This window comes from Amblyomma americanum, chromosome 2 (assembly GCF_052857255.1).
Source record: "Amblyomma americanum isolate KBUSLIRL-KWMA chromosome 2, ASM5285725v1, whole genome shotgun sequence".
NCBI classification, from domain to species: Eukaryota; Metazoa; Arthropoda; class Arachnida; order Ixodida; family Ixodidae; genus Amblyomma; species Amblyomma americanum.
In genome coordinates, this window is record NC_135498.1 from 39338876 (window position 1) to 39362159 (window position 23284).

General features: G+C 43.9%; 1 protein-coding gene across 1 annotated transcript in view; it reads left to right on the forward strand.

The window, feature by feature from the left end:
* LOC144121050 (neprilysin-1-like) overlaps positions 1 to 23284 on the forward strand; it is an 81260-nt gene that overhangs the window by 50048 nt on the left and 7928 nt on the right. The window contains exons 5-20 of the mRNA XM_077653969.1: positions 481 to 530; positions 1384 to 1470; positions 2441 to 2646; positions 3964 to 4155; positions 6075 to 6161; positions 7140 to 7270; positions 7785 to 8010; positions 9967 to 10065; positions 10782 to 10859; positions 11351 to 11463; positions 13682 to 13737; positions 15515 to 15566; positions 16698 to 16765; positions 18280 to 18410; positions 20708 to 20773; positions 22175 to 22279. Of these exons, the coding sequence (XP_077510095.1) occupies positions 481 to 530; positions 1384 to 1470; positions 2441 to 2646; positions 3964 to 4155; positions 6075 to 6161; positions 7140 to 7270; positions 7785 to 8010; positions 9967 to 10065; positions 10782 to 10859; positions 11351 to 11463; positions 13682 to 13737; positions 15515 to 15566; positions 16698 to 16765; positions 18280 to 18410; positions 20708 to 20773; positions 22175 to 22279 (1747 nt within the window). The remainder of the gene's footprint in view (positions 1 to 480; positions 531 to 1383; positions 1471 to 2440; positions 2647 to 3963; positions 4156 to 6074; positions 6162 to 7139; positions 7271 to 7784; positions 8011 to 9966; positions 10066 to 10781; positions 10860 to 11350; positions 11464 to 13681; positions 13738 to 15514; positions 15567 to 16697; positions 16766 to 18279; positions 18411 to 20707; positions 20774 to 22174; positions 22280 to 23284) is intronic.

Sequence of the window (23284 nt, forward strand, 5' to 3'; positions counted from 1 at the left end):
CCAACAACATAAACACAGCGATGAGAATGAAAATAAAAATTTCTCTTCCTAGTCTTCTGTAGATGAGGCGTTGAAAAAACAAAATAAAAAATAGGGCTGGGGAGGGGTGTAAAACGGGAAAAGAATAAGGAGATTAAAATAGTCTCTGAAAAGTGGAGGGAAGCAAAGACAAAGAAAAAAACTTCATTCCTGCGTAGTTTGAACCACGGAAAAACTGCCACCCTGTGGAATAATAAGCAGTGACTCTATCTGCTGGCCAAGGCTGCTAAGCTTCGGTGTCATGTCAGCCCGAAGCGACGGCTGCCATGGCCTTCTTAAACAGATTGCGATCTGACTCGCTCCGCACCTGGTTGCTATGTTCGAGAGCACTCGCTGACCAGAACAAAGCGAGAAATGCAGACGACGTTCATTGACCTTAAGTGTTTGCACTGCCTTGGGAAATTGTTGCTCTTACTTTCAACATTGCATTGTTCGTTGCAGGTTCAGCAAGTTCGATCGACTGCGGTTGAAGGTTCTTCATCAACTGAGAGGTGAGATCAAATCTCCACTCTTAGCAGGCTTGTCTACAAAGCAGGGCTCCAGCTAAGCAAAAGTTAGAGCCACTGTTGTATGCTGTAATCTTCTTTTACAGTAAAAGTAACGCTAAAATGATTTCATGACTTGTGGCGCCGTCCGTTATAAAGCGCCATTAAACCTGCCGGCCACGGCCTCGGCACATTACAAAGCGCCACATAAAAAAAAAAGATGTTGCTGCTCCATCACGGTTTACGTGCGTTATTTCATGGGGCCTAACGGTAAACGTGGTCAAATGCCCTTGGCCTTCTGAAAAGAACAATAATAAACTACATGGTTTCGTTATATTGGGGTCAAGCATATTTTCTAAACTAGTGGTGCAAGCCATTAGTTAATCCACCATGACTCTAGATTAAACGATCCGACGTCCTTTATCTCAGTAAATTCTACCCGAAACTTCCCAACGATGCTTTTATAATGACGTCATGGTCAGTTGGGCTAATGACGTCATGGATGAGTGGTCAACTGGGTGGCGAGCAGGGAAAACACCGATGGCCTTATCGAACGTAATTTGCTCGCAAAAATAGGTTCGCGACCCGTATAAAACGCACTGAAACAGTCTAAGTCTGCATTGTGGCTTCTGGGAGCAAATTAACGATGTGATAAGTCTGCTTTACAGCAGAAAAACTATTATAACTAAAAAGAAACGGAAAAGGGCTTGATTTGAGTCATAAGCTGCGAACAAAGAAGCAGTCGTGCAGATTATATATTCCATGGTGACTAAACTTCTGTTGTTATCTTCTTTTCTGTGCATGGAAGAAACTAACCTGTCACCTCTTTTGACGAGTGATGTTTTTTTTTCCATCGCAGACATCTTAGAGAAGGCGCCGTACAAGGTTGAAGACCAAAACGTGACGGACCAAGTGGTGCTTGCTTATCACTGCTGTACCAACGAATGTGAGTTCATCTACAGAATAGCTCTTCTGTCAAAGTTTGTCATCACGCGGTCAATTCGGTTTTCGTGCTTGCGTGCACAAAGAACGCAGCTCGTCCCAAATTCTAGTTTTCTGGTAAATACCGAGAAATGTTGCAATCACTGTAATATCTGGGCACTTTAATGCAAGGGCACAACTGTAGAGCAGTAACATAATTAAGGCACGAGAGCCGAGAGCGCAGGGTGACTATCTCCAGAAAATTATCAACATCGTCATCATCAGCTTGACTACGCTCAGTGCAGGACAACTGCGTCTCTCATATCTCTCCAATTAATTCTGTCCTGTGCCAGCTGCGGCCACCTCACACCCGCAAACTTCTCTAGCCCAGGAAAGAATTACTGTACAAATCTAGCGAAAGAAACCAGTCACTGCCTCGTTCCTAATAGCTGGCATAATAATAATAATAATAATAATAATAATAATAATAATAATAATAATAATAATAATAATAATAATAATAATAATAATAATAATAATAATAATAATTGGTTTTGGGAGTAAGGAAATGGCGCAGTATCTGTCTCATATATCGTTGGACACCTGAACAGCGCCGTAAGCGAAGGGATAAAGGAGGGAGTGAAAGAAGAAAGGAAGAGAGAGGTGCCGTAGTGGAGGGCTTCGGAATAATTTCGACCACCTGGGGATCTTTAACGTGCACTGACATCGCACAGCACACGGGCGCCTTAGCGTTTTTCTTCCATAAAAACGCAGCCGCCGCGGTCGGGTTCGAACAGCTGGCATCGCTGAGTCATTAAAATGACCGTTAGTAACTGGCCGAGATTCGATCCCACGACCTCGGACTCTGCAGTCGAAAGCCAAAGCACAACGGCTGCTCGTTACAGAAAGGAGATCGCTCGCAAGTGCAGTCCCATGTGTCGTGTGACGTCGTATGACGTAACTGACGCGTGCCCGTTGTCGCGTTCGCCCATCAGCCATCAGCGAGGAGACCAAGTACGCGGCACTGCGTACGATGCTTAGCAGCGTCGGTGTCCACGACTGGCCTCGGCCCATGGGCTGGCTCGATGCCCCTTCCTGGGAGGAGCTGTTCGTGCAGGCCTACACCAAGACGGGGCTCAGCTTCATCATGGCCACCGGAGTGGGCGTCGACCTCAAGAACACTTCCGTCTACGTCATCAGCGTGAGTGCCTGCAGTGCATCTTGCACGTCTCGCTTGCTGCATTTTTGTGCGCCTAATTCGAATTACTCTACAAGTGTCTCGTAGTTTAGCAGCGAGAAAGCTTGTTTTGCGCCAATTTGTTGAAAGCGTCGCATAGCTTAGAGCCCCAGTTAATAGAGTAAAAAAAAAAAGGATAGGTGGTGGCAACACCATGTTAATGCGTGCTGTTGTGTGCTCTCGCTATCCTTTTCTTGTCACCTTTTGCGCCGACTTTTCCTCCTTGACCAGTTCATCTTCTGCTTGTTACAGCTAAATGCAGAATATCAAAGTATAAGCTGGTCGTTTGTCCCAGATCACTTGAATCACTCATGACATCCCTAACGTCAGAAGCGGCGGCAGAAGACTAAATGAGTTTGTTTGCCGGGTGTTCACATTTACGAACCACAAGACGCGCATTTAGTGCATGGGTCCAGTCTGGTGATATCGGCGTCTTATCATCTGTGTAATTAGTGCCCCCGTATCTCGTGAAGGCACCGGCGAATGGCACTTTCCATGGCACTAGAAGCGAATCCTTTGGAAACAATACAAAATAACTTGGACGTAGTAAACGCGCACATTTTGGGCGCACAATTGCATAGATTTCATTTAGGGACTTCTAACTACTTGTAATCAATAACCTGAACGCAGCCACATGGCTTTAAAGGAAAGCTAAGCAGCTTTCTCTAAAGCAATTTCCAGGAATTAGGGACAAACGCTTCTACTTCCCTTGGCTGCCACTACGTGGCCTATGGCTTTGAACATTTAAAAAAGCTCGTTGACATCATCCGTGACCTAAGAAGGAAAGAAAATGGCTGAGTGGCTGCAGAACAGTAGGCTACGTGATAGGCCGCTAGGCTTCGCGACACTGGCTGGGAGCCTTCCCGAATTCCTGGTAATGTTCGCCAATTCAATAAAAATTAGTCCTGTTACAGGGACAGATTTTTCTGCAAAAGCGAAGTTTCCTAGAAAAATTTGTAGTTTTTCTTTATATCCGTATGGCGGCGTTCAGGAGGATGCTAATGCGTAATTACTAGTCCCAAATAGAAATTTACTCAAACCTTGGGTTTTTTCTAAATACACTGCGTGGAACGTGCCGATTACACGAAAATTGCAAACAGGCTCACCGTGTCCATACAGCCCTGTGTTCATTTGATGCTGGTATTCCGCTCACTTCACGGGATGCACAAAACTTTAACTTGACAGATGATTGTGTGTATAAAAGCGAGTAACGTGGATAACTACACCCGCTGCTAGTTGCTGTCAACGACCTCCCTGCTAAGTCGTCTTCACTGCTTGCAGTTCGATCAACCCGGCTTCGGCATCGGTCGGAACCAGCTCATCAACATGTCCACGCCCAACAACGAACCCATCGTCAGGGCCTACAAGAAGTACATGGCGGGAACGATTCATTTCATGCATCCGAGCATGAGCGCAAGCTCCATCGATGCCATTGTCGAGGATATTATCAACTTCGAGTCACAACTTGCGAGGGTAAGTGGGTGGTTCACCGGGTCAGGCATTCCGGGTCGTTGGTTAGTGCGGATGACATATTGACCAGCCGTACGTCACTCTTGGCCCCGCTGATTATAGATGATGACGAGTGGCTTGCTTCGATCTATTTTTACGCCTTTTTTCTCTGGCAGTCTTTCATAAAACTGACTGCATGGGTGAGTCTAGGTAGTTAAGACACATGTACTATCGGCATCAAGATTACGTGATGCCTATTCTGGGGAAAAAAAATTAAAGTCATTGTAGCGCTGCCTCGCGACTCAATCGCCAGATAATGTTTCCAGCTGACTGAGCTTGCACGTTCCCATATTGTCACGGGATCGAAGACGACAAACTGGGCAGTGGCGCGGCACGGATCGCTCGCGCTAGGCCCACCGCCATTAAAATATTTCCATCGCCATCTGTCATGTAGTCGTGCTTTCACCTGCTTGCCGTCACGTAACAATATCTTTCAACATTTCAGGCCGTTGACTTGCGTGACTGCGTCATAGATTTTTCTCCCGCACCTTACTCAAACTTTGTCTGCGGTTAGTATGTAAACCTAATGGGCAACTGCCAGGGAAGAACTATTCGTAAAGTCAGGTTTAATAAAACTGGTTTTCAAATGCATCCCCGCCTCATTATGTGTCCAGCCACGTATAGCTGCCAGCTGAAAACCGCACAGAATGCGCAAACTTTCACGAAAAGTGCAAAAAAAAGAATAAATTTTCACCGCCGTCACCACCACCTCTCTGGAACAAAAACAAAAAAAGAGGCCACACGAGCAGGGTGTACAAAGTACACATCTGTGGAGTGAATACGACAACCATACCACGGGCGGCTCTGCCGGTGCTTCCATCGAATAAATACGGCCACTGGTAGCCTTGACGGCGACCCCGATGAATTAAATGTTGCCGCTGCCTCTGCCGGAACGGAGCCTGGAAGTGAAAGGACGTGCTCACCGAACAACCGAGTGCAGTCTCCGCCATTCATGTCCGGACACCTCGTTCCTTGACATCGAACAAGCCCCCCCCCCCCTTTTTTTTTCCTGCCTCCATATAATGCTCCGCAATATTTATCCCGACAAACACATACCGCACCACACTGAAGCGCATGTTCCGTGATGAGCGAGACTCCTTGCACTTATACGCATCCAAAATGGGCGTTTCGTAATAATTGTTTTTTTTTTTGTGGGGGGGGGGGGAAGGAAATGGCGCAGTATCTGTCTCATATATCGTTGGACACCTGAACCACGCCGTAAGGGAAGGGATAAAGGAGGGAGTGAAAGAAGAAAGAGGTGCCGCAGTGGAGGGCTTCGGAATAATTTCGACCACTTGGGGGTCTTCAACCTGCACTGACATCGTACAGCACACGTGCGCCTTCTGCTTAGTGTTTTTCCTCCATAAAAACGCAGCAGCCGCGGTCGTGTTCGAACCCCGGCGGCTGCGTTTTTATGAAGTAACAATAACGGGTTTGAGCATAAACTCCCGCTCAGTGCCATTTCGGCTTTCGTAACCCGCTAAAAATATAATTTTTTTGCGCTTCATCACGGATGCGCGTGGCTGACAGGTGCAACGTGGTGCAATGTTTACTTCAATAAGTTATGAAGTGTCCGATGCGCCTCACAAGCCTTGACCCCCGTCGGCGGTCGAGCTTGTATTTTTCTCCCGAGTGCACCAGCTTGCTCGCTACGAGAAGGAAGCACGGCAAGTTAATCAACGGCGCTGAAGCCGAGAGGAAGGAAAGGTTTGTTGGAACTGCTCAAGGATGTCATTATACCGCTTGAGCCCCGTTCCGGGGTCTTGTAGCTGAGTGCAAAGGAATAACTCACAAAATGACAAACATAACGAAATGAAAGAAGAAACGAAGCAGAGAGGCTCCTTACGAAGAGCGCTAAGAAGCATTTGCCAATTCCCTTGCAGCGCACGAGATCCCCAGAAGATCGACGAGTCTTCGACACCATGTACAACCGCCGGACGATTGCCAACTTGAGTGCCGAGTTCCCACAGGCAAGCGGGATTTTTGTTTTCTTTATTTCTTGAAATGCGTTGCTTAAAAGACTTGTAAGAGAAGAAAAGAAAGACGGAAGTTATCTCCGATTCTTTTGCCGCGCCGCTCCACATTACTGAATGTTTCGAAAGCGTTAAGCCCGTCTAAAGGCATTTAAATCGGCGAATATGACGCCAAAGTTTTCTATGATCGCTCGCTGAAAGGGCGTAAAGGTTGTTTTTTTTTTTTTTGTCAGCGACTAAGCACCAAGGAAAGTACAAAAGAGCTTCGGGCTGTTATCGCATCTTTTTCAGTGAAAATGAGAGTCCATCGTCTTCTCGTCTTTGTTTTGTTTTTGTAATCAGAGATCCCGGGAGGAAAGCGCAATTTCCTAGTGCCAGCTTTTCGCCAGAAGCTCGTTTTGATCACGATAACGTTCAGTTATAGCTGGGCGAATGTAGCTGGCTGCCAGGTTTCTTGGCTGTGCCTTCAAGTGTTACCAGAGAGATACCTCTGTTAATCAGGATCTTATTATTACTGCGCGAGTGAAGGAGCATTTGAATTTTCCCCAATATTCTCTTTGGCGTGCATTAGAATAATGCGAGCCCAATGTCTCTTAAGATGGTACTGAGATCACGCATTCCTGCTGGTCACGAAATTGAATTTTGAATTTACAAACATGTGTTCATTAGATTCTTATTTTGATACGATTTAGCGAAAATTTCTCAGGTGGAATTCATTTAGGAGAAAATAATAGTCATTTACAGCCACCTGAGCCAGGTAAATAGCTGCACTTAAGTCAGGAAATTATCTTGCTTCGAAGAGTGGTTCAAGTGATATCTGTAAGAAATAGAAGCGCCGTCTTGAGAATTTAATACCAGCAGGACTATCAGCCAACGATAGAGCACCAAACGGGAATAAATGGGAAGGTGTCAAAGCTTCAAGCTGTCTAACAGGAACCGCTCGTGACTGTGGCTGCTTTTTTTTTGTTTTCTTAGGTGGACTGGCTGAATATACTGAACCGAATTTTCGAGCCCATCAATGTCACCTTGACTGAAGAGGAAGACGTTGTCATGAGGGAACCGGAATACTACAACTCTACTCTCGACTTCCTCAAGACAGTTGAAGGGTGAGCGTAAATACGATGGGATGATGCCATATTTACTGCACATTAACAATCTACAAATGAAATAAATTTTAGTAGTTTTCATTGCAAACCGAGCATATACACAATTGTAAAGCGGAACTAAATATCTGTCCTATAAAATCTATGGCAATTTGATCTGACTGAACAGATTTGTGTCACTGGACAAAACGAAGCATTATATATATATATATATATATATATATATATATATATATATATATATATATATATATATATATATATATATATATATATATATATATATATATATATATATATAGACCAGGCTCTTCCTGGTCTCTTCCCTCCCCCCCCCCCCCCCCTAGTGTTTTGAACTCGTGCTTTGCTGTAAACTTGTAAAATTGTACCTCGCGCACGCTCTATAAAAACTGCGTGTTGCACTGGAAAATTGGCCAAACTTCGTCGTCGGCATCACTGCGTTTCGCGACTGTCAGCCAATCAATTTAAGAATTTCTGCACTCTCCTCATCCCGCAGGTCGACCATCTACAACTACGTGGGATGGCGACTCATGCAGAACTTTGGACCGACGTCGTCCAAGCTTCTGCGCAAGATGGAGTTCGAGTTTGTGCGCGTAGTGCAAGGCGTGGAGAAAATCCTGCCCATCTGGCAGCGCTGCATCGGCAGCATCAGCGCCCTGCTCGACCATCCCATGGGGAGGCTGTACATAGACAAGGAGTTCAGCCCTCAGGCGAAGGAAGACGTAAGTTTAAAAAACACAAGCCCGGTGTTCTGCGTATACAAGGCCAGTTTTTTTATACGGCAGACCACAACGTGAAAGCGGAACTTAATGCAATGCCTGTCCGTCCGTCCGTCCGTCCGTCCGTCCGTCCGTATGTATGTATGTATGTATGTATGTATGTATGTATGTATGTATGTATGTATGTATGTATGTATGTATGTATGTATGTATGTATGTATGTATGTATGTATGTATGTATGTATGTATGTATGTATGTATGTATGTATGTATGTATGTATGTATGTATGTATGTATGTATGTATGTATGTATGTATGTATGTATGTATGTATGCCTGCCAGTCTCTCCGTCCGTCTGTCTTTCTGGGTGGACCCCTAGTGGAAGGCGGGCCACATAGGCCACGTGACTTAATGACGTCATTACATCCTACCACCGGATTGGGAACAAACTGCCCATCATGGCAACTGCCGGTTCAATTTAATGATCGGTTTCAAGCAGTTGCTCTGAAAGAGCGACCTGTGTCCCACAGTCCCCACAGGTGGCAGCACCTGCCATCGCAGTGCTGTGGCGCATCGCTTAAACGTTGCACCATTGCGCCAGGAGTGGTATGAGGACTCCAGCGGTCCGTGAATGCGAAGCAGAAAATGACCGATTCCGCCGATCTTTGTCTGGAGCCTGCTTGACAGCGAAAACCGACCATCAAACTGAAACTGAAGTGCGAACCAAGTGCTAAAAGACCTAATTCGCATTTGGCTTAACCACGCAAAATCGTTCGTGATTTTTTTTATTGCGCTGCGGACCTAGCATTGCCTGCCTTGTACTTTCACAGTAAAGGCGAAAAACTGGCATTGGGAAGGGGTTCGATGCCGGAAGGTTTAGGGAAAAGAAAAGGAAGAACGAAGGAGGAGAATCATTGGAGCGTTGATATCAGTGAATGCGCAGCGAAGCTAGCCACATGATACTGGGTGAAACAAACATATTGAAAGGCATACGTTCACAGGCCAGGTTCTCTGTTAATTGTACCTCCTTTTTAGCGCTCGGCTCTCCTGTCGGTTATGGCAGCCGGAAAGCTGAGCTGCTCGGCTCAGTACAAGGTCAACTTACCTCATCGTTGGCTGACAACAGCCGCGCACTTACGGGCGGGAAATCGAGAACTCATGCAAAAGGCATTCTTGGCAGCTAAGTACCGTATGGCATCCATGCAAACTTTTATCCCGAACCATGCAATTAAAGCGGCTGGCTCGTCCTTTTTCAACCGTAAAAGAGCGTAAGGAGCCCGACTTTATGACACCCCTGGCAACACTCAGCATGGAAAGGCTTCTCGATGCACCAACGTTTTTTCTCCAACCGGTTCCAGTAGGAAACCAGCTGAGGTGCCATACCAATGCGGGATCCTTATGTATCGAGCCTTGCCATAAGTCCGATAAGCAATGCAAATGTCTCCGGGAAAGATGCACTCGGGATTCTGTAAACGTGTGAGGTGGGTTTCAAAAAAGCTGGTGCACATCATTTCGTCGTATCATTAGTGCCAGACAGGAGCACGCCAACTCTTACTGAAGCAACGATCACTCTACAGCTTGCTGTTCCTTCTTGCTCTATCTAGCATTTAAGGAAGGTGATGTTAAATGGTTAACGTCTATTTGCAGAGCCTTCTACTCTTGTTCTTTTACTGGTTGTAAATAAAGTGGGCAAGCCAAATGGCCAACTTTATTTGAAATATTCAGGAAAGCAAGGAAGAGTAGCTTATCAGATCTGACGGAACTTTCGTCCACGTGAATGAGTTTCACAATTGCATTTGCATTATGTGCATGCTGCAGCTCTACAGCAGCTGCTTAACTGCGTGGCTTTCAAGGTCACCTGTTATTTTCACTACTTTCAAAAATGCTTCAATAAAGCTTCGTTACTATGGTTCTATTAACGCTTTTTAAATAAACCTCGTTTACCATCCCTTCTTTCAGATGGATTCACTTGTGAGTGACTTGAAGGTGGCTTTTAGCGCCTTGCTCCAACAGAACGATTGGATGGATGGCTACACAAAAGATCAAGCTGCGAATAAGGTGCGCACATTTTATGCTTATTTTTATATCGTAAGGAGCAGAAAGTTTTAAAGGTTTAATTTATGTACCTTCATGCGACGATTTTGTATGTTCAGTCATCATATGAACTACTTTTCGTCATGCTGAGATCACTTCGCAATAAAAAGTACCGTTCACCTCAAAGCTATGCGTACTATTCAACTGCAGTTAATGAGACGAGATAAGGCGTCACGATGACAAAAGCGCATAAGGCAAACATTGGCATGTGTGAAATGTGATGATTACTTTCTGTTTTATTGCCCTACAAAGTTATATTCATGAACATGCATGTGTGCACAAACGGCTGTTTAAGGCATGATTAGAGCTGTGCAAGGCGGTTTCTGCACCATTTTTAAACGCTTTCAAGCCGCAAATATTTTAATAACGCTTTTAAGTGCGTCTCGAGCTCAATCTCAAGCAAAGTTTCAGCATTTAGCACTCCAGAATCACTACTACCTCTACTGGGTTGCATATTTTTTTCGGCGGAAATAGTTGGGCATTCTAAGAAACACTGTTGTGATGTTCATTTCACTTTCTCCTTTCGTGAATTTCATTGCCGGAGTTGAAAGCAGAGAAACGTGTCTCAAGCGCAAGAGAGAAACGTAAAAGAAAAAATTGTGACGTTTACGAAGACGGATAACAAACAAACAACTACATTTTATCAAACACCTAACAACAGCGTCACTTTTTTTTTTCAGCTGAATGCCATTGTCGACAACATCGCTTACCCGAGTTGGCTGAAGAACAACACTTACCTCAACAGTCGCTACGACCTCGTGAGTATCTTCTTTTCCAAAGTATGCTCTGAGTTCAAAAGGTTTGCCGCGAAAACATGGCCAGCTTCTGTCAAATATCCGGGTGACGCTAATAATTACCGAAAGAACTTTCAGTATTTAGTTTTACTAAACTTCTACTGAGGTATATAAGTATACCAAAGTAGTCTATCGAATTCTTGCCCTAACTTACTACAACGACGTTCTACGGACAAGAGCCACAATTCAGCTAATTTTTTTTTCGCACAAACCCAGATGAAAGTGCCTCCGGGTATTTTGATTTTAGCCTTTATTTAGGCTTTCTTTGTTCATTCTGATCATTTCTGACACGCCTTACAACTTGCGTTAGTTTTGTTAAACAGCATGCTCGTAAATACAAGATCCCTTACAAGGCCCGCTTCCAGTGGCTTTTATCAACACCATCGCTTATCGCTTTTGATATCACACTGAGATAACGCGACTAACTTTCGCTCGCCTCTATTTGCTTTCCACAGATTAAGAAAATAATTCCGGGAACTCCGTTCCTCAACGTGTACCTAAACGTCCGTTACAACGGAATGCTCAAGAGGCTTGAGAAGCTGCGAAAGACCTTCAACAGAAGTGAGGAGTAAGCCTTTTTTGTGTACCTCTTCTCTAGTCAACAAAGCGTGACAAAGGTCTGTTTCAACACTGAGAAATCAAGTTTTTCATGTAATACATGTCCTGAAGGGTCAGATCAGAATTCTGTCTCTTACTGAACCAAATTAAGCTCTGCATTTATCTTGGTTGGCGCTCCTACAATTGTCCTCATTTGGAGAATCAAACCAAAATATTCTTGGGGTTGGATCTTGGTGATGGTGTAAAAGTTATGAATATCGGCCTAAGTAAAATGTATATATCTGAAAGCAGTTTTCAGCAAAGGAGACAGCGCAATGACGTTATGCTGGAACACAGTAAACTACGTCTGAAGTGTAGCAGAGGTGAGTACAGCTTACACAGAGCAGCTTCCAGCGAGATTACTTTGCACTTACTTCGAATGTCTCAAGGCACTTACAGTAATAAATATTTACAGCGACAATATTGTACGTAGACTCTCAATATATATCGTTATCAAAATTCGCTGCGGGATGTCATAACTTCAGTCACCACATAACATGTTGGCCGATAAGAATGTTATCTAGGCGGGTCGCGTGACCAAGGTGTGCTTTGGTGTGAGCGAGTACTTTGATTTCAAACGAAGAAGTGCCAACAGTTGGAGAGCCTTGTGTACCGGTGCAACTTGCCTTAAGCAGGAAAACGAGATAGAAGGCACCTTATTTGGCAGGCGTCTGTCGTCGTTCAGTTAGAGCTTACGAATGTTCTTGCAGTTGCTAAGACAACCCAAGCAAGCGCAGTGCCGTGACCGTAGGCAAGCGCTGGGCTTCACAAAAACGGAACCTTTGCTCACTGCGATTCGGTTAACTATGATCGTTTATGGTTTATGGGGGTTTAACGTCCCAAAGCGACTCAGGCTATGAGAGACCCCGTAATGAAGGGCTCCGGAAATTTCGACCACCTGGGGTTCTTGAACGTGCACTGACATCGCACAGTACACGGGCCTCTAGAATTTCGCCTCCTTCGAAATTCGACGGCGCGGCTGGGATCGAGCCCGCGTCTTTCGGGCCAGCAACCGAGCGCCGTAACCACTCAGCCACCGTGGCGGCTGGTTAACTATGATTGTTTATTTTCTTGCCAAAGATACATGCACAGTGCTACGTTGCACATTTTAACAAAGAGCTGAGGTTAATTTTAAATGAATCTGGGCAGCTTTGACTCGCAAGTAAATCTCGAAACACGAGTGTTTTTTTTTTTCTTTCGCCTTCGTCGGAATGGCCCCGCTGCTGCTGGGAAAAGAACCTGTGAATTCTTGAGCAAAAAGGCTGCTGACGCAGAGACTTACCGGCAGGCGCTATGCTCTGTTACCTCCCAGAGATCTTGGAGCTTCTTTTACTAAACCTACCTCCCTGAGTTCCTTTGTCTTCGTTAAATAAAACGGACGAGTATTCTGCGTGTGATTGAGGAACCCATCCAATATTTTTTTTCTTCGCTGTAATTTTTTCTGAGATGAACCGGGCTCTTTCTCAACCATCCAAAGTCTGTTAGGTCACGCATATTTCACTCGACGCGAGAAAAGAATGAAAGGATTCTTTAACTAACTGCACGCATTCCGTAGGCTAAGAAAGCTGCCCGTTTTCATTAACCGCGTGTAGTTGTGCACCGTACGAATACGCCCGTTTATGGGCCACTAGTATTTCCTTCGGCTATACTTTCCCCGCGGTATTTGTACTTCAGTACTGCGGATTCACTTCATACATTCTTTCGTTCTCTCTCCTGAACGTTTTACTTTCCTCTAAATGTGCGGCATAGACTCTGTCACAATATCAACAATTTTATCTTTCCACAGGAACACAAACGTCAGTGACACTCGGCGTAGGCTACTGATCACATGTATCTGGCTTGCTTGAGTAGCGCCCAGAGCAACATTTCTGTTTTTTTCCCAACTCCAATGGCGCTCTATTAAGCTGGCGAGTCAGAAATATGTGACATGCTGAGTAATCCTCTTCTACCGGGAGGCCAGTACCTCACGTCTTTTCTGAAGTAGGGCCGTTCGGGAATTCCTGGCGCAGTCTTCATTATCAGCCATGACGGTGTTGTAGCATACCGCTGTAACTAAAACAAGGGCCCATGATCGCCACTCAGCTGCCCGCGATGAAGCTGAATACTTTCTGGGGAGAAGGTTTGGGGTTCTGGCTTCTTGACCTGCAAACCGTGTGGAATTACGTCTCATTGCTTTCTTTCCTCTGTAGGTACGTTGGATCAGCAGTCGTGAACGCCTTCTACAATCGTGTCGCTAACTCCATAGGTAAGTACGTATGCACTAGCCCGCTTACTTATTGGTATCGAATTGTTTACTGAGGCTTCTGTGACAGAATGTAGCAGTGTAATTATGAGATCCAGTTCTGCAGGATATTTATTACACACTATGATAGATAGCTACGTCATGTGCTAAAGCATGACGCATTTCTGATTTTTTTTAAGGTAGGTGTAGACCTTGGAACTGGAGGTTCGGCAAATATCAGAAATACTTTCGAATGCTGAATGTGGAAGAATAAAAACATTTACACGCACGGTTACATGACTTACGTAAACAAGCGCGGGAGAGAACTGTCTATAAAGAAAGATGAGGTGTGACCCTGTCAACCGAAACGCCTCCATTAGAAAATGTAAACTCGTCCAAAAAGGGAAATACCTAAAACATCCGTTTCGATAAACTATATAGAATACACCCTCCGAAATTTGATGCTTTCCATAATTTTCGTTAGTTTGCACTATCTATCATTCCGGCATGCAGCTTAGCTCCACGTCCTTGTGATTACCTACAATCACAATTCCCTGATAACAAATTAACCTTTGAATTCTCAATTCCCGTTACGTTAATAAGACGGGAAAAAAGTAGTTCAGCCATATCTTCAAAATAAGCCTGATGGCGCCAAATTTTTGAACAAGACAACGTAGAGTACGCTCGATAGTTAATTTCCTCGCCGCCTTCAAAACGAAAAGGAAATTTTTTTGATGTGTTGGAGATGAAAATGAAGCAAGGCTATTGTTGGAAAGAAAATGACTGTAAAAATGACACGAAGATGAAAGAATGCCGATGTGCCCGTTCTTGTAAGAGAATGCGGAGAGCAAGCCACTTCATGTATAAAAAAGAAATAATTAACAGTGACGACCACTGTGTCGCCTGGAGTGCTTATGTCACATGCAAGAGAATCTTCGCATCGGCAGTTATGACGCTTAGTTTCTTTACAAACTGCATCGGATTGTTGCATTGATCACGATTCTGGTTGCACAGGCATGGCAACAGAAGTTTAAAAAAAAATTGACGTAGCAAAGAAATAAAACATAAACAGCCCGGGTGACGTACTTATTCTGCAACAGAATCATTATATTATTGCATTATGGCGAGAAAAATTCCCGATGCCTCGGAGCCTTCCTAAGTGCAAATGCATGTCCGTCAGTTAGAAACATAGCGTTACTCGCCCCACATATAGCAGTACTGATGTTCCTCTTAATGGAGTGTCACCCTATAAACACACCAAAGGGTCCCCAATATCTATAAGCTGGACATTCTGATTTTGTCTTGTGAAAATATATGTGTTTACTTTAAAATTGCAATTTCGTTTTTTTTTGCGAATATTTTACTATTGCAATATTCTTCTTTTCGGTTAAATATGTGGCGTCCTTGACAGATAAATAGTCACGCAGTGTTTGTCCCGGCCATTTCGTAGAAAAGAAAGTAGAAAGCAGTAATTAATGCACAGAGTATCTCATTTAGTAATGCGCCTATTGTCGTGTTTGGTATGCGCGTATTGTCGTATTTAGAAAGAAATGCTATACAATATTACAACCACTACCTCCGACGCTCCCCATTCACCTGGCTACTTGTGTCGAAATTTTATCCCGGCCTCTCCGAACATAGAGCATGCCAGGCTACTGAACGTTCATATGCGCAAAACAAACATTTGTAGTCATTCATTTGGCATCCAAGGCAATCCTATCTCATCGTTTAACTGGAATAAATTCAGAACAGCGCCGTACGTTGCGACAGATATATCATGAATTCACGCTTTTCCTTTCAGCATTTCCGGCTGGCATCCTTCAGAGTCCTTTCTATGGCTATGGTCTACCCCCGTAAGTGTTTTTAATGTCATTCATTATTTTACGAAGCATGCGTCCCAGTAAAATAATAGCTACATTACTTTCGCACGAAGGTTCTATTAGTAATTCAAAATTGCATGGCAGAAGTTCATTAGCCATTCTCTATAGCTACAACAATATGGCATTCATACTAATTAATGCTACTTATATTATATATAATAAACAACTATGAAGAAAACTTTCGTTGACCAGTCTGTGGAAGGTCGACAGTTTACGATAGGCGGCAAGGTGCTAGAAGGAATAACATAATATATTTATCTAAGACACGTATATAATGACCCAATATCCAGACTATGAGAGCGAGTGGGCGAGGATAACAAAAATGCCATGGAGTGCATTTTGTTTTTACAACTCCCTCAAATATAAAATGGAGCAAATCTTGAGCATTAAAATAATGATTACTTCGAATATGTGTGGCAACCACACTATTTTCTCTTTTATAACTAGTTTTCTTCTTGGCGTGTATTATCCAAAAGTTATTTTCAACTCTACTAGAGAAATAACAAAAACAATCCGCCTTTTTGTGTGGACTTGTTCTATCCTTTCTTACTTTAGGGACCTCTAGGGACCTGAATAGAGAATAGTAGCTTGCCAAAGTACACACCCATTTAATAGGGAAGTACCTAATAGCTGCGTCGAGCCAGTACTCATCTATGACGGGGCAGTAAATTGTAGGCTGGCTAAAGGCTTAATAACGAATTACGGACGTTAGAACGAACTACAGGAAGAATGGAGGACGGGATAGTGTGTTAAAGCGAGTTATTGATTACTTTGCTGTGATTATGAAGATGTAACGAGCAAAGGCAGTGGATGCAATGCGGAGAGCGGATAGACGATGGTCAAGGTGATGTAGTGGATACCAACGGAAGGCGAAATGTATCGGGCAGCGCTGGAGAGGAAGATGTGTGAATGAAGCCAGGCAGTCTGTACGGTTAAATTCGCCGCTGCAGGCGCAGGACAGGGCTGATTGGAGGGATATCGAAGTGGCCTTAGTATTGGAGCCGACGTATTTATGCTGATGATGATGATGATTCTATTCATGCACTTCATGCAAGAAGTTTTGCAGACGTATTGCTTAGTCGTTTCCCTCTGATCGACTTGCAGCTCTGTCAACATGGGCGCCATCGGCTCCATCATCGGTCACGAGATCACACACGGCTTTGACGACGCAGGTGAGGTGACATTAACAGCTGACTTCACTGCGATAGTTTCACACTATAGTACACGAGTATAGTGCCCAAGTTCTGCGCATGCGCCATAGAGCCTGTGAAAACACGGGGTGCTCTCGTGCTTTCGAAGAGGATTGCAGATGCGCGGACTTTTTTTTTCAATGAAAGGCGCCATGAATTGCTTCACAGCTCGGAATTAGAGCGTGGTGGGGCATTGAAAACAAGCCAACAATGAGTTTTACACTTCTCGCTTGCATACCTAGAAGCATACACTAGAATTAGATAATAGGGAATTGTGTGTGTCCGTGAAACCGGCGGTAGTATGGAGCACCTGACTTACAAAAACGGTCTATAGAAAGTTTATAGACTTTTTATGAACTCTATTGCCTTCCCATAGATATTTGTTGGTCTATTCATAGTCTACAGACGGTCTATAGACAAAACTCTACAAAAAAATGTACGGCCATAAATCTGTAGATGGTCTATAGACTGTCTAAAGCATTTATATTGCCTATAGACAATTCTCTAAGGTTTGTCTATAGAGAGTCTGCTGACTTTATAGACAGGAGTCTATGGACAGTCTATAGACTGTCTAAAGACATTTTTGTAAGGGCTGTACAACCTTAACATCAGTGTGGACGTGAAAAACCGACCGCGTCGACCACTTTCTTTTACTGTGGTCCTCTCTCTGAAACCTGACTGGATCTGCATCATAGTCCTTCACCAATGAGGGCCCAACCTGTTGCACCTGCCACCTGTTCCTGCCTTCTAAGCATTTACGTCTAGCCACGAGAACTGCAACGACTGAAATATTCTTTCTGGGCTCGCAGTTTATTGAAAAAAGAGTCAAGACTCTTCTGTGCATAAGTTATCACCAAAATACGGGTCGCCTGAACTGTTTGAAAAAAGAAACACTCGACCACGGTGTTACCCATAGGTTTTCCCCATCCGATAAATACAGGACGGCGGCGAGCATAAAAGGACTCGACTTACAGCCTTTAAGACCGTTTAGTACATTGTTGACAGCTTTTAGTTCGGCACAACACTGATGCCTTTGAGGTGACTTCACGTTCTAGGTTAAACAATAACGCAGGTTTGCATTTCAGAGAGCTATTGAAGGCACCGTCATTTGCTGTTTATCAATGTGCATATACCATTAAATATTCAGGCTTGATTCCACGTTCGTTTTCATAGCGCCTAAAACAAAAGTCATATCACGGAAGCAGATACATATAGGTGTACCGCAAACGGCGATCCGTAGCACGTCTCCGAATCCTCGAAAGAGGAAGATATTCATTACGATCCAATTAGAACTCAATGTCTGAATCCAATCGCTCAATGAAACACTCCTGTTTCACGGAGCAAGAAAAACAATTGCCGACTGATATACGTAAGTTAGGAATAGGTTAAATTCTGACAAAAATAAACATTTATTCAGCGATTGCTATATTATGTATTGCCTTCTTATACTTGTTTGTAATAGCTGCAAACTGCTCTCTTCGCGTGTGTTGTCACAGGTAGCCAATTCGACCACGAAGGCAATCTTCGCAACTGGTGGACCCACGGCACGAGGCAGAAGTTCCTCGACCGCGCCAAGTGCTTTATAGAACAGTACGGCAGCATCATGGACCCTCAAGCTGGAATGAACGTAGGTCTTGCACTCTGAATGACAAGCATTTGATGTTTTCACTCTTTAACCCCATTTGCTAACGTTAACTTTACCACATTTTTTAAACCCCGGTTTTCTATTAGGGAAAAGTGATATTACGTCAGTATGACGTGATGAAGAGTCGGAAGCAAAATGTCCCGACATATGAAAAAACAGACCAGGAATACAGGATATAGCTCTGACCGCCAGCTGGAGCTTCTATTGCCCGGGAACCAATTTAATTGCTTGAATAACAAGAATAACATTTGGAAGAACACAAAAGTAAGCGGAGTAAATTTCGCCGCAACCTTCGCAGTATCTTATGGTAGCGGGTGTTCCAGCTAAACTCGTGACTAATTTTTGAAAAAATAGGCTTAGGCTTTCTTAGGATTAAAGAGTAATACGCGTGAGGACGTACATGAGAAAAAAGGTGAATGATGTTGATCTCATCCAAATTCCTCAAAACGCCTACGTTCAAAAATTACTATCGGGTTTCACTGAAACACCAGGCCTAATTGATGCATTGGAGCCAGTGCCATAAAAGCTTCCCCTTCTCATCGGTGCCTTCTGCAGTCTGGCTCGACTTTTGTCCCAAGTTGTTTAATTTTTAGGGTTTACCATTACCACACATTCACGCGTTTTGTGATAAGGAACGGATTGCGGAAAGGCTGTAGTCACTAGACAGACAACTAAGAAACCCGCACCTTAAAGAAGAAAATGAGAAAGGAAAAGAGAGATTTTTTTCTTCTCACAATGACGCTTACATTCTTTTCTCAAGTAAACTGCATACAGTTTTATAGAGTCACTCATGACGTACGCGTAAGCGCTGAAGTGAGCACGTACCGCAGGCGATCACCGTAAGAAGCCGCAACTAATAATGAGCTCACAGAAAAAGTACGTATATTACACTACGCTTACAAAATACCCTATGGAAGGGTTAGGCGGCCTGTCATTGACAACAAAAAAACAATGGCGGTGGTTTAGCTCTGGTTAAACCTGGAGTGACGCGATAGCTGCAGCTGGCCGAGTGTAACTCGCTCAGTCGAATTGCAAAGTCAGTCTTTCGCCGCTTCGTTTCTATGGGCGTTCCTTCTTCAACTTCGTCCCTGAACGTGGATTCACTCTCTCTCCATCTCCCCCTCTCCACTCCTCTCACCCCCCCCCCCCCCCCCCCCTCGGCGAAACCGCTTTATTGCGATTCGAAACAGGAAAAGAAAAGGTACAGGTGATCACACAATGTTATGCGATGATCTGCCTTAGCAGTTTTGGGTGTACCCTTCGCTCTTACGTTGATCGCCTTTACGATGCGTCTTAGAATTTGATTTCTCCTTGGCCTTCTGGAGGGTGGAGACAGGGGGTGGGGGTGTCCTTCTCAAGGGTGGGATAGGTAGGTGAGTGGAGGTTCGAAGCTGGGCCACCCTCCTCAAGTACACCGACCAGAGCGTGTCCCGCAGGGGTAAACTTCCGGTTCCGGAGTGTTGAAGCAGTAAAAAAAATGAAATTAAAATTGAATTAGAACATTTAACCCCTTTTCACCCGACCCGGGTAGTGTTTTCTGAGCCAGTAAAATTTTACTAATCATTTTCAGTTCTGTCCCATATGTCATTTTTTTGCTCTTTTTTTTATTGGCTCAAGAGGTGCTACACCCTCGGTGTCGATGGACTTCAGCCAAAGTAGAATACGGAAAGCGGAGCGTGACGTCAGTTGAACCAATCAAAAGGAAGGAAGAGAAAATAAGCACTGAAAAGAACTAAAATGGAATTATGTATTCTAGCGCTGATGCCATTCTTACTTTTGCGTTCCACTCATGAGACACGTAATGTGCAACGTGTTTGGATACGCTTTGGGGGTTCACTGTTATCAAACCTTTCACCTCAGTATTTCAGAAATTACGAGATAGGTATAGTTGCCATTGGCAATTAAATGTTGCAGGTAGAAGACGCCTTCCTAAGAAGCGCAGCTTGTTAGAAATACTGCGAGGTTGCATTGCATTTAACTGCAGCGTGATCTTTCATAGTTAGAAGGTGCTAATTAAACTGGTTCACTGCTCATGCCCATTGAACAACTCTGGTGAAGTGCATACTAAGCGAAGAGCCCACTGCACACCTAACCGGAAGTGACGTCGGGCCACGCGTTGGCGCCTGTGCAATATCTTAAGTCACCTGCTGCTTATACCAGTACATAATAATTAGCACATTGCGGTGCACACGGAGCGAGTTACTTTTCCTGTATTTCTACTTATTTCGTTCACGAATGCACCGCTCATTAGTTTTTCTTTTTTCTCCTTTCATTTGTAGCTTAATGGAATCAACACGCAAGGCGAGAACATCGCGGACAATGGCGGCATACGAGAAGCTTTCCGGGTAAGTAATGGCAGTAAGAAATTTTGCCTCTCATCCAAATCTAGTAGCGAAAACATTGTTACAACTTTTCTTATGTTTATTTATTTTAATTTATGGTGAATGCGTGAATGCACGCAAAGAGCAGCCAGCTCACTGGTTGGGTGGAGGTTTGTTGGACTGAAGAGCAGTTGAAATTCTAGCAATTGCTACGATGTCAAACTTTATATATACCATGGACCAACCGGAAGAACTAACAGAACTGGCACGCTGTGACATATTTCAAGCAAAATGTTCGGAATACAATTGAACACAAAGTACATGCGCAAATATTTTTTTTGGGTGTGCGGAATGTGCTGTCGTGGAACTCTGAGCTAACTAAGCGACATTTTAAATTGTGCTTACTGCACACAATTCATTGTTTCCTGGAGATCAGCTGGCGCTCAACTACAAAGGGAACAGAAGTTGCTTCGCAGAAATTCAAACCAGGGTTTCTCTTGATACTTGAGTCGATATAAACCTTTGCAGCGTTTCTGCTTCCTAGTGCTGCTTTGGCTGTTTTATTTTAATCACTGCATCTTCTCTTGCGGCTTTGGTACTCTATAGGGGGCACCGTGAGTGCACAGTTAAAATCCCACGACTCACAACAGCGAAAGTTTCTGGTCACGTGCGGCAGAAAACAGTGCGGGCCCCTTGCAGCCGCCTCCGGCCTTATTCTATGCATTCTTTCTTGAAATCACAGTTAGCTGCATAAGCTTTGTCATGCTTATCAATTTTTTCTTTTTTTCCTTTATTTTTGTAAAAACATGGAATGGACCACTAAACATTGAACAACATATTCATTTCTACTACGAGAACGATGCGACAAAAGCTTGAAATTCCGGCCAATAAGGAAATGCTGGGACGTAAATAATAAAAACTGTCTCTTTGGCAGGTGCAGTACTCCTAAAGTACTGCGCACACACAAAAAAAAAACGAGATATAAATTACCATAGCCGAAGCAGCGCGGAAGAATCTACGAACGACTTCCAATTTACATCAAACAGAGCGAGTTGAAAAGCCCGGGTTGGTCGATATTATTCCGGATCCTCCGACAATGACATGCCTCATCACCCACTGTGCTTCTTCAGGAAGTAAAAATCGATCAATCACCATATATAGTTTGTTTTCACTACATTTGTTTTCTACCCTGTGGTGTGTACTTTTCAAGCACCAGTTTCCATCTCCCCATTGCGAACGCTTTTGATTTCGTCTTATGCCTCGCTCTTTAATTGTTTGCTGTTTTACCATACGCACAAACAGCCTTGTCAAGGAGGCAGGTAACGAAGCTGCTCAGAGCTTTGATCACTCGAGTGTTACACATGTGATGAGAATACATTGTTGCTTGGCGTTTCACGCAATATACTTCTCAATTATTTTCTGTAGGCATATCGCATCAGCCTGGCCAAGTTGGGAAAACCAAATGGCATAGCTCTGCCAGGCCTGGAACGGTTCACCAGTGACCAGATGTTCTTCATCTCCACAGCAACGGTAATGGCTATGCGTTTCTCAGTAGCAAGAGCATCCTAGCCTATAAGACAGGACCGCCTGAACCCGCTGCCATACAGGAGAAGAAAAATGAAAGAAACGAAATTTCTACAGCAAAAAAAAAAGAATTATATACAAAATGTTTCAGATATCAAGCATATTGCTCAGAAAGAAAAAACTTTAAATTCTGCCTGTTTTCTTCCGAAAGAGGTTGTCAGAATTCGAACGATAGATCACGGAATCGCAGTTATAAACAGGATTTTGCACTGGAGCTTGCTCCTAGAGTCATACTTGTGGTTCTTATCGTCATCGAGCTTCGCATTGCCTTCGCATCTTCCATCTCTAGAAAAACGAAAATTTTGGTTGTCGCAATGGTACATTCGCATCTAGAATAAAAGCATTAATATAGACGGAACGCCATTTGACCTTTCGACGATATCTGAGGGCCCATCAAGTCCTATGTGCGTTAGTGCATCTGTTAATACAGAAACAAAACCTCCTCTCATATTTCGCTAGTATAACGATGCGGCCAATCTTCAAAGGCGCTCGAAGAGTGCGTACGCACGCGCTTTTGTGCTAAAGTGCAAGCCGGGCAGGTATACCACAATGAGTCCATTTCAAGCGCACTTCGCTTTTACTTCTTTTTGCTCTCTGCGGTTAGCTGAAGCGGAACGACACCTCGCGTTCCGCCTGCAAGATTGTTTCCCAGCTCGTGAGTAAAAGGGTAATAGAAGATCTATAAATGGTTAAGGTATGTGAAACAATTTCCGTTGTGCTACCTGCGTCATATCTCACCCGGCACGGACAGTTTCTCTTACTCTGAGCTGGCTCGGGTTCTTTGTTTAGTAGAAAAACAGATACGACATGAGTGACAACGAACTGCATCAAAAGGGAAGAGTGTTTATTTTGATTGACTAGTTAACCAGTTTGAAAAACAAAATAATTGCAAATGCGTTACTTCACCGCCAAATGCGATTAATAGACAAATTCAACCACTCTGCCGCCGAC